We start from the raw sequence: 18,210 nt of genomic DNA, 5'->3' as shown, positions 1-18,210 counted from the left end.
TCTCCTGAGTATGTGCACAGCTTTGCACACATACACAGTCTTCCAGACCACCAGTGATATGTACAGTCTTCTGAAGACCCACCTATTCCTTAAATTTTGTTTAAATTCTGGCCAATCTGTGGCTTTCCCCAACCAGAACTACAACCACATGCTATTTATAAAAAAGGCCTTCCCATTCTTTTGCCACAAAAATCACTATTTCCAACAACATTCCAGAAATATGGGATTTCTATGTTTGCTCCAAATCAAGTAAACCCCTTCCAGCAGCTAAAACAAAGCTATTATTCTGTCACTGACTGAAGTATAGCTGACACACAATATTACATTAGTTTCAGGTGTACAAGACAGTGATTGGACAACTTTATATGCTATGGAGCACTCGCCACGAGTGCAACTATGGTCTATCACCAGACAATGCTACCACAGTACCACTGACTCCACTCCTCATGCTGTAACTTTAATAAAAAAAAAATATATATATATATATATATATATATATATATATATATAAATACGTATGTGTGTGTATATATATGTGTGTGTGTCTCATGAATAAATATATATAGATATATATATATTTATTCATGAGAGACACAGAGATAGACAGAGACATAGGCCGAGGGAAAGCTGGCTCCCTATGGGGAATCTGATGCAGGACTCAATCCCAGGAACCCAGGATCACAACCTGAGCCAAGGCAGATGCTCAACCAGTGAGCAACCCAGGTGCCCCCCTCATGCTATTACTTTCACTCCCATGACTTATTTATTCCACAGCTGGAAGCCTGTCTCTTCCACTCCCCCTCACCCATGTTGCCTATTCCCCACCTCTCACCCCTCTGGCAACCACCAATTTGTTCATAGTATTTATGGATCTGTTTTTGCAAAGTTCCTAGTTTTCACAGCTTCCTACCTTCATAAACCCACCATGACAATAAGCCACTGGTGGGAATGAGCAGAATGGAAGCATCCTCAGGGACTAAAATACAGACTGTTCTTACCTGAGCTCAGTGGTTTTTCTTGAATAAATGCTTCTCAATATTTTGTGTCACTTTCCCAAATCCTGAACTGTCTGATTTTTGACAATTTTATTGACTTTTATCATTGCTTTTCGATAAGTGGATTTGCCAAGCTCCTCACTCAGCCATCCCACATTGAATACTTTTTAAATGTAACTTGCCTGAGCAACCTACTAAAAAAATGTTTAAAATAGGAAATATTTTAAAACATCTCTAAGTATAGAAACTGCCAGTACGCTAAAATTACTATTTTCTTTTGATGGTTAATATGCCTTTGTTGAAGGCTTACTCAGGTGGACTTAAGTAGAAAAAGCCTCCAAACAGAGTAAACAGCATTTGCAAAGACACAGAAGCATGTTACGCATTCAGTGGCTAAATCCTATTTTAGCTCTCCCTTTCCAACTACAGATGAACTCAAATTTCTTACCCCTTTCTTGGCCTAATATAACCCAATGTTTTTAATCTAATCTTTTTTCTTCTCACTACCTTTTTGAAAGTTTAAGAACACTCTTCTCTCCTCCTCAATCCACTATAACAGGATTTCTTTCCCAACTTCAGTAAAATCACCCTCAGTGACTTCTAAAATTCACCAAAACCAATTAACAGTTTTTGGTCCTTTCATCCTGAGCCATGCTGCACATCACCCCTACCTTGTACATCTCCACTCTGTTACTACACTGTCTTAGTTCTCCTCACATTGTTCTGATCATTTTTCTGCAATCCTCTAGCTGGGCTTTCTCTTCCTTCATCTACCCTACAAATGTCAGTGATCAATTAATTTCTACTTTTAACCTGCATCTCCCACATTTTCCCCCAAGGAAATTTCAGCCATTCTCATTACCTCATGCCAATGTCTCTCAAACCTTTATGTCCAGCTTTAAACTTCTCTCACAATTAAAGATTACTTCTAATAACTGAAAAATAGTCCCACTTAAATTTCAGCAAATTCAAACTCATCAATGAAACAGAATAAATCTTACCCTTACTCCAAAACCCACTCTTTCTCGTCTTGTCTCATTTGTTGGTACCAAGATCATCCAGCTACCTAACCTAGAAACCTGAAATATGATTCTTTTTCTTCTCTTACGCTGCTCATGACATACAATTAATTTATAAACCTCTTGATTTTACCTCCAGAATATTCTCAAATCTATCTCTTCTACCTCTATTTCTTATATTTTGAAGTAGCCATTTAGACACAATTGTGTCTAAAGAACTCTGTGAAAATGACATGAAAAATGAAGTTTGATGTCATATTTTTATGGATAATATTCCACTATACATACATACTACCTCTTCATCATCCATTCATCTATCCATGGACACTTGGGCTGTTCCATCGCTTGGCTTTTATAAGTAATGCTGCAATAAACATAGGGGTGCATTATGTCTATTCAAATTAGTGCTTTTATTTCCTTTAGGCAAATACACAATAATGGAGTTCCTGGATCGTATGGTAATTCTATTTTAATTTTTTGAGGAACTGCCATACTATTTTCCACAATGGCTGCACCAGTTTGCATTCCCACCAACAGTGCACAAAGGTTCCCTTTTCTCCACATCTTCACCAACACTTGTTATTTCTTGTGGTTTGATTCTAGCCATTCTGACAGGTGTAAGGTGGTACCTCATTGTGGTTTTGATTTGCATTTCCCTGATGATTTGCAACAACATGGATGGACCTAGAAGGTATAATGGTAAGTGAAAGAAGTCAGACCAAGAAAGACAAATACCATATGATTTCACTTATATGTGGAATCTAAAATACAAAACAAATGAGCAAACAAAAAAAGAGACAAAGGAAAAAAGACTCTTAAATAGAGCAAACAGGGGCACCTGGGTGGTTCAGTCAGTTAGGGAATATCGGTAAAATGGTAATAGCATTATTTGGTGATAGATGCTGACTACCCTAATCATGGTGTACAATGAAAATGTATAGAAATGTTGAATCATTATATTGTACACCTGAAACTAATAAAATACTGTATGTTAGTTATACTTCAATAAACGTAAAAAAAAAAAAATCAAATCTCCTCACCCCTGAAATAATTACCACTAAACCAAAAAATACCTTTCCAAGCCCTGAATAACATCGAATAATATGTCAGACAAAATACATGGAAAATAAAGGTGTGCTTGTGTATCTGAAAGACTTCTGTTGAAGAGAATATTTTGGCTTCCAACAGGTTTTTCTACAATCTGTCCTTTAAAGAAGGATGTTTGGCTTCAGGCTGACATAATTGAAATATTTTATATCTAAAGGTCTTTTTTAATGCACTAGTTGATTTATATGCTGAAATCACTCTTCAAAAATGCTTTCACATAAAACAATGCTGTTTGGAAGATAAGAGTCTCATGTTATATTTTAATATTATATTGCATTATAGTCTTCTACCCAAGGTGTTTGATGTTAGATCTAGAATATGACCTAAAATATGTAAAGATCTAAAATATCTTGTCTGTAATATTAAAAATACTACCTTTTAAGCAATTGAGAGTAGAGTTACATCAATTCAGTGGTTTAAAGAAGAATATCTTGATTTTATAGGTCATGAAAATTTACTGGCTTTAGGGTGAGACTAACATAGGTTTGGATTCTCTATATTATTATTAGCCCTCTGATCACAAATGATTTACCTAAAATTTTTAGTCTATTTCCTCATATATTCTAAAAAGATGATACTACTTATTTCTCAGGACTAATGTAAAATATAAATTAGATCTATATCTAATAGATATTTATTTAAATAAAATAGATCTATTCATTCATTCATTCATTACGTGCCACAAAGCAGATACTTAATCCATGTGAGTTAACCTTCTTTTAAGTTAGTGGATAGAAGGAATTTTTATTTACTAAATTATAATAAGGTATTCCTGTTCAGTAGCACCTGTCATTCTATTATTTTTGTTTTCTCCCAATCCTAGTTCCATGTATTTTTTATTTCTAAAGAGAATGGCATTTTTGTAAGACATTACCTGAAATCTCATGTTCAAATTACTTTCTGGTAGATACTTGTCACACCTCGTTTTTCTTCCTGAGCACATAGCTCAATTACATTCCCAAACCAGTGTTGTGGTTTTTGTTTACCAGAAAAGAATGTGCCTCTAAGTCTGGCCCAAAATCATCCTGCATGTGATCTCTGGTCTTTTCCTCTTTGTGTTGGCTGGAAAGGAGATGACTACAACAGTGTTTCTGGGAGTGTTATAGAGAATATAGTAGAGTCACACAATAAAAGTAGGGCTGAACTCTGTGATCAAGAGAATACTAGGAAGTGATGTTGCATGACTCCAAAGCTAGGATATAAAAGGCACTACAGTTTCTACCTTGGTCTCCTGGATTGCTGTCTGGAGGCAGTTAGCCATTCTCCCACAATGACACCCAAGCAGCCCCTATGGGGAGGCCTATGTGGAGAGGAAACAAAGTTGTTTGCCAACCAACAGCATCATTTTGGTAATTATGTGAATGGGCCCCTTTCAGGTTCACTCAGTGAAGTGAAGATGAGTACATACCCAGACAACACCTGATTCTTCATAAGACATTCGTAGCCAGAACTGCCCACACAAACTACTCCCTAATTCCTGACCTTCAGAAACCATAAGAGATAATACAGGGTTTTTTTGTTTTGTTTTTAAGGCCCCCCCCAAAAAATTTTTTAATGGATCACAAATCATTAAGGAAAAAAACCTGACAAATAAGACTTTAGAAAACTTAAACTTTTGCTCTCCAAAAGACATTGTTCAAAAAATAAAAAGGCAAACTACAGAATGGAACAAAATATTTGCAAAACATATCTAATAATGGGTTTTTATCTATCTATATATACAGTGAGATGAAATCTGAAAAACTCAATCAGAAAACAACCCAATTTAAAAATGGGCAACAGATCTGAATAGACTGTTGACCAAGAAGATATACAAATGGCAAATACCATATGAAAAGTTGAACAACATGATGAGTCATTAGGGAAATTCAAATTAATATCACAAGATACACTATACACCCACTAGACTAACTAAAATTTTAAGAACTGACAATACCAAATGTGGTTAAGGATATGGAGCAACTAACTCATATGCTACTGATAAGGATGGAAAAACAATGCAACTACTTTGAAAAACTAGCTTAATGGTTTCTTAGAAAGTTAAATATGCCCTTACCAGAAGATCTAGCCAGTCATTCCTAGGTGATTTACCCAAGAAAAATGAAAGTGGATATTCAACAAAGACTTGTACTCAAATATCCACAGCAGCTTTATTCCTTTTTTTTTTTTTTTTAGCAGCTTTATTCCTAATAGCCAATAGCTACAAACAGCTCAAACATCCATTAACTGGTGATGAGATAAACGAATTGTGGCATATCGTTACAGTAAATTAATACCCAGCAACAAAAGGAACCAGCTACTGATACAACATAGATAAATCTCAAAAGATTTGCTACATGAAAGATGCTATATACAAAAGACTTGTACTATATGATTCCTTTTATATGAAGTTGTAGAAAAGGCAAAACATGGTGACAGAAAACAGATCAGTGGTTACCAGAGATCACAGGTAAGAAGAAAGGATGACTCTTGCAAAGGGGCATGAGGGAAATTTGGGGTGGGGGTGGCGGGTAAGGGATAGATTTTATATTATGGCACTGGTGGTGGTTATACAGATGTATCCATTTGCCAAAATTCAATGAACTATACAATTAAAATGGGTACATTGGGCACCTGGCTGCTTCAGTCAATAGAACATGGGACTCAATTTGGAAGTAGCCAGTTCAAGCCTCATGTTGGGTACAGAAGTTACTTAAAAATAAAATCTTCAAAAATTAAATAAATAAATAAATAAATAAATAAATAAATAAATAAATAAAATTAGTGCATTCTATTGTACAGAAACTATACCTTCACATCTTTTTATTAAACACTTAGAATAATATCTAGCATGTAATAAACACTCAATAAATATTAGCCAAAAATAATCATTATCTGCATGGCAACCAAATAAAGGAATGGTTTCATAGAAAGATGCTTTTTTCAAAGATGACATATATTCAGAAATTTATTTTTAATTAGTCATACCCTATAAGCAGATAATTTAAGGGCTTCAAGCAAAGATCTGCCATTTAGTTCTAGCTTCTATAAGAAGAGTACCAAGCACAGAGCCAAATGAAGTGTGACTCTTGTGAGGTTGGTTAGCAGCTCTCAGTGGCATCCATGTAGTAAACAGAGTACATATCACACTATTTCAAAAAACTGAGTAGTAGAATGATAAAACAACAAGAAAAAACAAGTCAGAACTAAATAGTATCAAATGAGTAGTGGGGCATGATCTTTTTTTTTAAGATTTTGTTTATTTATTCATGCAAGACACAGAGAGAGAGAGAGGCGGAGACACAGAGAGAGGGGAAAAGCAGGCTCCATGCAGGGAGCCCAATGTGGGACTTCATCCTGGGACTCCGGGATCACACCCTGAGCTGAAGGTAGACACTCAACTGCCAAGCCGCCCAGACATCCCGTGGGGCATGATCTATCACTAAAATTCTAAAACCACTTGAGAGAAGGTGGTTTTCATTAAACACCTCAAAGATATTTGAAATAAAACAGGAAGCAAAATAGCAAAGTGAGGCTGTTAAATTTAAACAAATGTATAAGTGGCACTGGAGCCTATACAACCAAGGAACCAATGGACCAAAATCTCTTCTGCATCTAGCAAAATGTAGCCTAAGAGTAAGAGAGACTAGGAATAATTATCATTCTTCTCTCACACTCCTCACAGACATACATGCACACAGACAAAAATACACACACCCCCCTTTGAGGGTTATAAGTAAAGCAGCTCTATAGAGAGAGAGAACTGAGTAAGTACCACTTCTTACCCTCTTCTGCTTCATCCTCCTGTGGTGACATTGGACCCCCTCCACTAGTGGGAGTGACTGGTTCCTCCTTCTCAGATTGTCGCTGAAGACTTACTACCTCATATATTGCATCTCCAGCATTGGCGTGACCTTTTCCCTCAGACTGAGAAAGATATAAACATATTATTTAGTATTAGAAATTTGAAGGAAATGCTATAAGATAGTATTTTCAAGGTTCATCAGAAATAGCTGAAATTAAGAAGAGCATGTCATGTTTGATCTACTGCATGTCCTAAGTTAAGAAAGTTTTTTAAGTGTGTTGTTTTCTACATGATATTCTAAATGCATTATTCTTTGGGGCACCTGGGTGGCTCAGTGGTAGAAAGTCTGCCTTTGGTTCAGGTCATGATCCTGGGATCCTGGGATCGAGTCCCACATCAGGTTCCCCACAGGAGGCCTGCTTCTCCCTCTGCCTATGTCTCTGCCTCTGAGTGTGTGTGTCTCTCTCATGAATAACTAAAAATCTTTTTTTAAAAAATGCATTATTTAAAAAAAATGCATTATTCTTCTAGTATTATTTAAACTAATGAAATCTACTAACCATTTTGGTACACATTTTCTTTTTATCAAAAAAACCTGAAACACCACAGATTCTAGAGCAGACAGATAAGTAATGCTAGATTTCTAGGACTGACTACACCTTGCATTGAGATAGAGATATCAGCTACATCCATCAAGTAATTCATGGAAGTAGGTAGATTTTATAAATTGTTTACATTTTTTTAAGATTATTTATTTACTCATTCATTCATTCATTCATGATAGACAGAGAGAGAGAGAGAGGCAGAGACACAGGAGGAGGGAGAAGAAGCAGGCTCCACACCGGGAGCCCAACGCAGGAATTGATCCCAGGACTCCAGGATTGCGCCCTGGGCCAAAGGCAGGCGCCAAGCCGCTGAGCCACCCAGAGATCCCCAAATTGTTTACATTTTAAACAGCCCTTTTCTAAAGAGGAAAAATTAAGGCAATTGCCAATTAAACTAGCATAGCCTACAAAGCCCTAGATAACCTAGCCCCGGTCTCTCTTCAGTTCATACCCATAGTTTGGTTACTACATTCCAATCACTCTGGCCTTGTTTCAGCTCCAGGAACCTTTAGGTCTTTTCCAATTCAAGATCCTGGGACATCCTTTTCTCACTGCCAAAAATAGCCTTTCTAACTCCCATCAATCTTATATCTTTACCTCTAATATCACTCCTAAAAAATATCTGAGCTAAGTTCCTCATGTTTTAATACTTTTCATTCCCTGCCCTTCCCCTTCACAGTATTACCATGATGTAATTACACATTTATTATTATATTTATTTGTTTAATGGCAGTCTTGTCATAAGACAGTAAGCATCATAAGGGCAAGGACTTAACTGATTTTCAATCAGAAATAATATAGTACCTGACACAGTAGGTACTCAACAAGTATCAGTAGCATGAATGTCTAATACTAAAACATGAATTTCAGAATCAACTTGATCTGGATGTGAATTCAAATTTCACTACTAATAAGACGGTTAGTCTTGAACAAATTACTTAATTTTGCTGAGTCACAGTATCTATATCAACTAATTCATGGTTGATTCATTCAAAGTATATTAAACACTGTAGACATTTACCAGAGTAACTGAAACAAATATTTAATAACACTTGTTACTATTTCAACATTTATAGCACATTAGACTCTAAAAAAAAACCAAGAATAATATAGGCATAAAGGGAGATAAAATTATCTCTAATATCTACCTATACTATAATCCATTTAAATTATAAAAATATAACTACTAATTATTCACTGTTTTCAAGAATTAATTCTGAACCACAAATCAAATTTCAGGTGCATCTTCAAATCAATTAGCAAATAATAAAAGTTAAAAATTGTCTACTGCATTAAAAAAGAGAAAACAGCCATGAAAAGTTATTAGGTGTAAGCCAACCAAATTTTATTGCGTTTCTACTATATTCAAGAAACAGTTTCTACTATATTCAAGAGACCTCAATCCCTAAAGCAACAACTAAAGTTATATAGGGCAATAGAGTAAAAATGAAATACGAACTGCATGTTCAAATAACTGGAAAGAAAGGAAAAAGAAAGAAATGAAAACAGAAAACTAATATAATGACAGACCTAAATTCAGACATATCAATAATTATATTAAACATAAATGGCCTAACCATGCCAATTAAAAGACAAAAACTGTCCAATTATATTAAAAACAAGACAGAATTGCATTCTATCTAAAAAAAAACTTTAAATGTAATAATATAGGTAAGTTAAAGTAAAATGGAGGAAGAAGTTATACCATGAAAACACTCATCAAAAGAAAACTGAAGAGACTATATCAATATAAGATAAAGTAGACTACCAGACAAGAAAAAACATCACTAGGAGTAAAGAAGGTCATAACAATGTTAAAAGAATCAATTCAATGAAAACACAAAAGCATCTTATAAGTAAATTCACCTAACAACTAGACAATATAAATACCTGATAAAACTGGAAGGAGATGGACAAACCCTTATTTATAATTGGAGATTTCACAGTTTCTCACAATAATCACAAAAAAACGTATATAAAAATATAGCAAGGTTATAGAAGAATTGAACATCAACAATAAAATCTAATATATATCGACCACTGCACAACACAAAGGCAGAGTACACATCCTTTTCAAATGCACATGGAACTTTTCTCCAAGAGAAACTACGTCCTGGGTTATAACACAATCTTTAAAAAAGTTTTAAAAATTGAATTGTAAAATACCTATTTGGTGAGCATATACAATTAAACTGGAATCAGTAAGAGAAATATATATGAAAAATCTCCAAATACTTAAAAATAAAGTAACATTTCTAAATAATCCATGGATCAAAGTCAAAGAGAAATGTTAAATTACAAAATATTCTGAACTCAACAAAAATGAAAATAAAACAAATCAAAATTAGTGGAACATCTAAACAGTGAGTAGAGATTTAGAGCTATAAGTGCTTATATTACCAAACACCCCAAAATCATAATTTAACTTTCTACCTTAAAGAAAAGGAAATGCAAAATAACCCAAAGCAAGAGAAAGAAGGAAATAAACAGCACAAATCAATAAACCAAAATGTAGTTCTTAGCCAAGATCAATAAAATGATAAACCTCTAGCTAAATTGACCAAGCAAAAAGGAAAGTACAAATTACTGGTAACTAGGAAAATAGTGTATATCACTTGTACTGTGATATTGTATATTGATTTGTATATTGTATATCACAATATCAAAATGAATAATGCAAACATCCCTATGCATATTAATTGGACAGCTTAAATATAATGGACCAATACTCTGAAAGCTAAAAAATATATCCACACTTATCCAGGAAGAAATACATAACCTGTATTAAAGAAATTGAATCTGTAAGTTAAATCCTCTCTGAAATGAAAACTTCAGGTTCATATAATTTCAATGACAAATACTACTAAATATTTAAAGAAATAACAACACCAATGCTATTTTTTAAAAAAATCTTCAGGGGCACCTGTGTGAGAGTCAGTGACTCTTGATTTTGGCTCAGGTCATGACGTCAAGGTCGTGAGATCGAGCCCGGCATTGCACTCCACTGACTCAGTGGGAGTCTGCTTGAGATTTTTTTCCCTATCTGCCCCTTCCCCTCTCAAATAAATCAATCTTTTTATTTTAATCTCCAAGGAAATATAAAAAAGGGATTCCCAATTCATTATACAAGGCCATTTCTCTGAGACCAAAACTAAAGAAGGTATTACAAGAAAAAAAAAAATCACAGACCACTATCCCTCATAAAAAAATAAGACGAAAATCCTCAATCAAATATTAACAAAATCCAGCAACATAGCTTATAGTTACAAATATATATCAAAACCAGTGAGGTTTATCTGGGAAATGCAACAATACTTCAACACTGAATATATCAATAGAGGGACACCTGGGTGGCTCAGTGGTTGAGCATCTGCCTCTAGCTCAGGGAATGATCCCCAGGTCCTGGGATCGAGTCCCACATCCAGCTCCCCATGGAGAGCCTGCTTCTCCCTCTGCCTATGTCTCTGCCTCTCTCTCTGTGTGTTTCTCATTAATAAATTTTTTAAATCTTTTAAAGGAAAATCAATATAATCCAACATATTCACAAACTAAAGAAGAATGACATATGATCAATAAATACAAAAAGGCATTTGAGAAAATTCAGCATTCATTTATTTACATTCAGTAAACTGGGAATACAAGGGAGTTTTCTCAACCTGATAAACAGTATCTATGATAAGCCTACAACTAACGTCACTCTTAATGGTAAAAGACTGAATGCTTTCCTCCTAACACTAAGAACACAATAAGGACATAGACTGTCACCACTCCCACTCATTATCATACAGAAGTCCTAGCTAGTGCAATAAAGCAAGAAAAAGAAAGAAAAGGCAAACAGATTGGAAAGGAAGAAGTAAAATAGTTTTTACTTATAAACAATTATTCCTTGTCAGAAGTCAACAAACTTTTTCTATAAAAAGCTAGATAGGAACATTTTATGCTTTGCAAACCATATGGTCTCAGTCACAACTACTGAACTTTGTTATTGTGGATAAGTGTTACAACAGTGGTAAAATATTTCATCTGGACCTAGTTTACTATGCAAGCGTAACTGACTCTATTACTATAATCTCATTAATCTCATGTAGACCTAAACATTATATCCACCAGTTGAGTTTCAAAATGACTTTTTAAATAAAATATACTTTTTGTTTCCAATATTCACTTATTTTTGGATAACTAAAAATCTACCTGTCTGTATTTGTAAAATAAATTATCTAGTTCATGTTAGAACTAATTAGAGTACTTTGAAACACATAAATACATGGCAGGTGCTCAATGAGAGTGTAGTTGATTCAACCACATTACAAAGATTCATCATACTTACACAAATAAACTCTAATTTTTTCCAATGGTTACTATCATCAAATACAAAGAACAATAATGCTTTTATCTCTATTCAGAATCTTTAGGATAGGGTCCAAGAATCTGAGTTTTTTAAAGAGCCACAAGTGTTTCTGATGAAAGGCTAAATTGTGAACATTTGCCAATAAGAACTCTTGTTCTTAACAAAAATGTCTATGTTTAAAAAAATCACAACTCATATAACAATCATATAGTCTCACTAAGCTGCAGTATATATAATAACATGGAAAAAATACACCTGCAAGCAGCTTCTATTTGACTCTACACAACTGAGGTTTGGGGGATCCCTGGGTGGCTCAGCAGTTTTGCGCCTGCCTTTGGCCCAGGGCGTGATCCTGGAGTCCCAGGATCGAGTCCCGCATCGGGCTCCTGGCATGGATCCTGCTTCTCCCTCTGCCTCTCTCTCTCTCGCTCTCTATGTCTATCATAAATAAATAAAAATAAATCTTTAAAAAAAATCACTTAAAAAAAAAAACAACAACTGAGGTTTGTAAAACAAAGCCAATCCTAAACAAAACTGTTGAGTTAGTAAAACATTTGCCTTCCATGGCTTTTTATTTTCCCACACACACATAAGTAATCCTTTCAACCTTGTTAATTTTCATCTTTCTGCAATTAGAACAGTTATTCCTATTCAGTTACTTACTTACTTTTTTTCTAGTTTTATTGAGCTATAATTGACATACATTATATAAATTTAAGGTGTACAACATAATGATTTGATACATCATATACATTGGGAAATAATCTCTACAATAAGTTTAGTTACTATCCACCACCTCACATAGTTACTTTTGGCTATACTAACTGATTATATTTTTATTTAAATACACTTAAATCAACATGCATCTTCAAAATGGAATTTTCCTTTTGTGCTTTAAAACTGTGTTAAAAAAAAAAAAATCACAGGCCCAAAACAGCGTCACTTAGACCAAGTTTCCAAACCAGTACTTAACACATAATCTAACTCTGGTTCCAACAATCCCCATAAATGTAGCCTTAACCAGTTAGTCAGAAATTTTTCAATCCATTCCAGTGTTCTGCCACCTGGGTCCTCTCTACCCTACAATGAAAGATATGGTAATCTATATGATAAGACATCTGATTTCTCCCTAGACAGTGCCCTACCTGTAACAACCTGTTATTCTTTTACAATAACTTTCTTACCCTCATCATTCTATAAAAATTTTCCATTTTATAGAACTCTTTGGAGCATTCTAGTTGTTAGATGGGGTACTGCCCAATTCATGAATTGCTGAATAAAGAAAATTAGATCTTCAAACATGTTTGAATTGAATTTTGTTATTTAACAGATTTGGTGGCAGTGGTGGGATCTCAAGTAAACTTCTGACAGCACTCAGGGACAATGAGAAACAAGGCAAACCCTTTGAGTTCATTGAGTTTCTTGTCATTTTGAGGGCCTGAGAGTTGCCTTTTTGTTTGCACTCAAGCTCCTGATCTGATTGGCTGCCCTTTACAGTCAGGTCAGCTTGAGCTGGCAGACGGTTATGCACAGAACCCAAAAGAGCTAGTAGTTCTACCTAGAGCCCAGTGCGGATGGCAATTTTGCCCAGAGCACAACTGAGCTGGCAGAAAGGTCTGCCTAGAACCAAGCCCCCAATCCTTCAGACCACAATCCCCTGGGTAGAAATCCTCAGCAAGGTTCTACAAGAATTGTCAGTGGTGTGCACAGGACCTTCTTGAGGCCAAGACATGGTACTGCTAATATATTAAAGCACATGTTTGTTCATCTTGTTTTATGTAAATAAACACTAATGCAAGTAGGAATCTTGGAAGCAAAAAGCCATAAAAATTGGTGGGTACAGGTCAAGTATTTGACAACTGTTAGAGCACTTACCACTTGAAGACCCTTGTGGTAGGATCAGGTCACAGATGGATTAGATTAACACTAGGTCATCTGACAACATCAAGAAAACTTTTGTGCTGCAAGGTAAATAGTAAAACATGCACAATCCCCAGTCCCGCAGCACACAACTTTTAGGTATTAGTTGGTTCTGAGAAATCCAAAGACATAGCTAATGGGATACTTACATTCTAAAGAGTCAAGCACATCTGCTTATTTTATGTCTAAGAACCAAAATCCTAGAGGTTGTAGATATCTAGCAAGATGAAAAAAACTTTTATTAAAAATAACCTAGAATTTACAGTGGCCATCATGGGGAATGTTCAGTTAGACAAGACTGCTCATTTAAAAAGTATAGTTGAGAATAGCCAGGGAAATTTTAAAAAAGAAAACCATATCTGGGGGCATCACAATGCCAGATTTCAGGTTGTACTACAAAGCTGTGGTCATCAAGACAGTGTGGTACTGGCACAAAAACAGACACATAGATCAATGGAACAGAATAGAGAATCCAGAAGTGGACCCTCAACTTTATGGTCAACTAATATTCGATAAAGGAGGAAAGACTATCCATTGCAAGAAAGACAGTCTCTTCAATAAATGGTGCTGGGAAAATTGGACATCCACATGCAGAAGAATGAAACTAGACCACTCTCTTGCACCATACACAAAGATAAACTCAAAATGGATGAAAGATCTAAATGTGAGACAAGATTCCATCAAAATCCTAGAGAAGAACATAGGCAACACCCTTTTTGAACTCAGCCACAGTGACTTCTTGCAAGATACATCCACGAAGGCAAAAGAAACAAAAGCAAAAATGAACTATTGGGACTTCATCAAGATAAGAAGATTTTGCACAGCAAAGGATACAGTCAACAAAACTCAAAGAACCGACAGAATGGGAGAAGATATTTGCAAATGACGTATCAGATAAAGGGCTAGTTTCCAAGATCTATAAAGAACTTATTAAACTCAACACCAAAGAAACAAACTATCCAATCATGAAATGGGCAAAAGACATGAACAGAAATTTCAGAGGAAGACACAGACATGGCCAACATGCACATGAGAAAATGCTCTGCATCACTTGCCATCAGGGAAATACAAATCAAAACCACAATGAGATACCACCTCACACCAGTGAGAATGGGGCAAATTAACAAGGCAGGAAACCACAAATGTTGGAGAGCATGCAGAGAAAAGGGAACCCTCTTACACTGTTGGTGGGAATGTGAACTGGTGCAGCCACTCTGGAAAACTGTGTGGAGGTTCCTCAAAGAGTTAAAAATAGACCTGCCCTACGACCCAGCAATTGCACTGTTGGGGATTTACCCCAAAGATACAGATGCAATGAAACGCCGGGACACCTGCACCCCAATGTTTATAACAGCAATGGCCACAATAGCCAAACTGTGGAAGGAGCCTCGGTGTCCATCGAAAGATGAATGGAGAGGGGGGAGGAGCAAGATGGCGGAGGAGTAGGGTCTCCAAATCACCTGTCTCCACCAAACTACCTAGAAAACCTTCAAATTATCCTGAAAATCTATGAATTCGGCCTGAGATTTAAAGAGAGACCAGCTGGAATGCTACAGTGAGAAGAGTTCGCGCATCTATCAAGGTAGGAAGACGGGGGAAAAGAAATAAAGGAACAAAGGCCTCCAAGGGGGAGGGGCCCCGCGAGGAGCCGGGCTGAGGCCGGGGCGAGTGTCCCCAGGACAGGAGAGCCCCGTCCCGGAGGAGCAGGAGCTGCACCGACCTTCCCGGGGGGAAAGGGGCTCGCGGGGAGTTGGAGCAGGACCCAGGAGGGCGAGGATGCCCTCGGGCTCCCGGGGACAGTAACAGCAACTGCGCGTCCAGGAGAGTGCGCCGAGCTCCCTAAGGGCTGCAGCGCGCACGGCGGGACCCGGCGGGACCCGGAGCAGCTGAAGGGGCTCGGGGGCGGCTCCGTGGAGGGGGCTGCGGGGCCCCGGGAGCAGCTCGGAGGGGCTCGGGCAGAGGAAGAGGCTCCGTGCGGAGGGGGCTGCGCGGTTCCAGGAGCAGCTCGGAGGGGCTCGGGCGGCAGCTCCGCGGAGGGGGCTGCGCGGCCCGGGAGCGCGAATCCACCAGCGCAGGCTCCGGAGCACAGGGCGCCGGGACACAGCCCAGGATCCGGCCTCCCCCGGGACAGGCAGAGGCCGGGAGGGCCCAGGACAGCGAGGACGCTCCTGCCCCAGCTGAGACGATCAGCGGCCCCGCCCCGGAGCCTCCAGGCCCTGCAGACGGAGTTCCTGCCGGAGCTGAATCCAGGTTTCCAGAGCTGCCCCGCCACTGGGGCTGTTCCTCCTGCGGCCTCACGGGGTAAACAACCCCCACCGAGCCCTGCACCAGGCAGGGGCACAGCAGCTCCCCCAACTGCTAACACCTGAAAATCAACACAACAGGCCCCTCCCCCAGAAGATCAGCTAGACTGACAACTTCCAGGAGAAGCCAAGGGACTTAAAGTACACAGAATCAGAAGATACTCCCCTGTGGTTCTTTTTTTTTTTTTTTTTTTTTTTGGTTTTTTTTTTTGTTTTGTTTTGTTTTGTTTTGTTTTGCTTTTTGATTTGTTTCCTTCCCCCACCCCCTTTTTTTCTTTCTTTTTCTTTTTTTTTTTTTTTTCGTTTTTTTTTCTTTTTCTTCCCTTTTTTTTTCTCTTTCTCTTTTCTTTCCTTCTTTCTCTCCTCTCTTTTTCTCTTTTTCCCAATACAACTTGCTTTTGGCCACTCTGCACTGAGCAAAATGACTAGAAGGAAAACCTCACCTCAAAAGAAAGAATCAGAAACAGTCCTCTCTCCCACAGAGTTACAAAATCTGGATTACAATTCAATGTCAGAAAGCCAATTCAGAAGCACTATTATACAGCTACTGGTGGCTCTAGAAAAAAGTATAAAGGACTCAAGAGACTTCATGACTGCAGAATTTAGAGCTAATCAGGCAGAAATTAAAAACCAATTGAATGAGATGCAATCCAAACTAGAAGTCCTAACGACGAGGGTTAACGAGGTGGAAGAACGAGTGAGTGACCTAGAAGACAAGTTGACAGCAAAGAGGGAAACTGAGGAAAAAAGAGACAAACAATTAAAAGACCATGAAGATAGATTAAGGGAAATAAACGACAGCCTGAGGAAGAAAAACCTACGTTTAATTGGGGTTCCCGAGGGCGCCGAAAGGGACAGAGGGCCAGAATATGTATTTGAACAAATTCTAGCTGAAAACTTTCCTAATCTGGGAAGGGAAACAGGCATTCAGATCCAGGAAATAGAGAGATCCCCCCCTAAAATCAATAAAAACCGTTCAACACCTCGACATTTAATTGTGAAGCTTGCAAATTCCAAAGATAAGGAGAAGATCCTTAAAGCAGCAAGAGACAAGAAATCCCTGACTTTTATGGGGAGGAGTATTAGGGTAACAGCAGACCTCTCCACAGAGACCTGGCAGGCCACAAAGGGCTGGCAGGATATATTCAGGGTCCTAAATGAAAAGAACATGCAACCAAGAATACTTTATCCAGCAAGGCTCTCATTCAAAATGGAAGGAGAGATAAAGAGCTTCCAAGACAGGCAGCAACTAAAAGAATATGTGACCTCCAAACCAGCTCTGCAAGAAATTTTAAGGGGGCCTCTTAAAATTCCCCTTTAAGAAGAAGTTCAGTGGAACAGTCCACAAAAACAAAGACTGAATAGATATCATGATGACACTAAACTCATATCTCTCAATAGTAACTCTGAATGTGAACGGGCTTAATGACCCCATCAAAAGGCGCAGGGTTTCAGACTGGATAAAAAAGCAGGACCCATCTATTTGCTGTCTACAAGAGACTCATTTTAGACAGAAGGACACCTACAGCCTGAAAATAAAAGGTTGGAGAACCATTTACCATTCGAATGGTCCTCAAAAGAAAGCAGGGGTAGCCATTCTTATATCAGATAAACTAAAATTTACCCCAAAGACTGTAGTGAGAGATGAAGAGGGACACTATATCATACTTAAAGGATCTATTCAACAAGAGGACTTAACAATCCTCAATATATATGCTCCAAATGTGGGAGCTGCCAAATATATAAATCAATTATTAACCAAAGTGAAGAAATACTTAGATAATAATACACTTATACTTGGTGACTTCAATCTAGCTCTTTCTATACTCGATAGGTCTTCTAAGCAAAACATCTCCAAAGAAACGAGAGCTTTAAATGATACACTGGACCAGATGGATTTCACAGATATCTACAGAACTTTACATCCAAACTCAACTGAATACACATTCTTCTCAAGCGCACATGGAACTTTCTCCAGAATAGACCACATATTGGGTCACAAATCGGGTCTGAACCGATACCAAAAGATTGGGATTGTCCCCTGCATATTCTCGGACCATAATGCCTTGAAATTAGAACTAAATCACAACAAGAAGTTTGGAAGGACCTCAAACACATGGAGGTTAAGG

At 37.5% G+C, this 18,210-nt stretch overlaps 1 protein-coding gene across 6 annotated transcripts in view; it reads right to left on the bottom strand.

Annotated features, from left to right (window-relative positions):
- Positions 1-18,210, bottom strand: part of RABGAP1L (RAB GTPase activating protein 1 like) — a 735,225-nt gene that overhangs the window by 555,790 nt on the left and 161,225 nt on the right. For all 6 annotated transcript variants that reach the window (XM_077901749.1, XM_077901744.1, XM_077901747.1 and 3 more), the window contains one exon: positions 6,886-7,027. In XM_077901749.1, the coding sequence (XP_077757875.1) occupies positions 6,886-7,027 (142 nt within the window). The remainder of the gene's footprint in view (positions 1-6,885; positions 7,028-18,210) is intronic.

The sequence above is a fragment of the Canis aureus genome, chromosome 6, assembly GCF_053574225.1.
Source record: "Canis aureus isolate CA01 chromosome 6, VMU_Caureus_v.1.0, whole genome shotgun sequence".
In the NCBI taxonomy this organism is placed as follows: domain Eukaryota; kingdom Metazoa; phylum Chordata; class Mammalia; order Carnivora; family Canidae; genus Canis; species Canis aureus.
The sequence above is the reverse complement of the archived record's forward strand: the minus strand, read 5'-3'. Positions and strand labels throughout refer to the sequence as shown.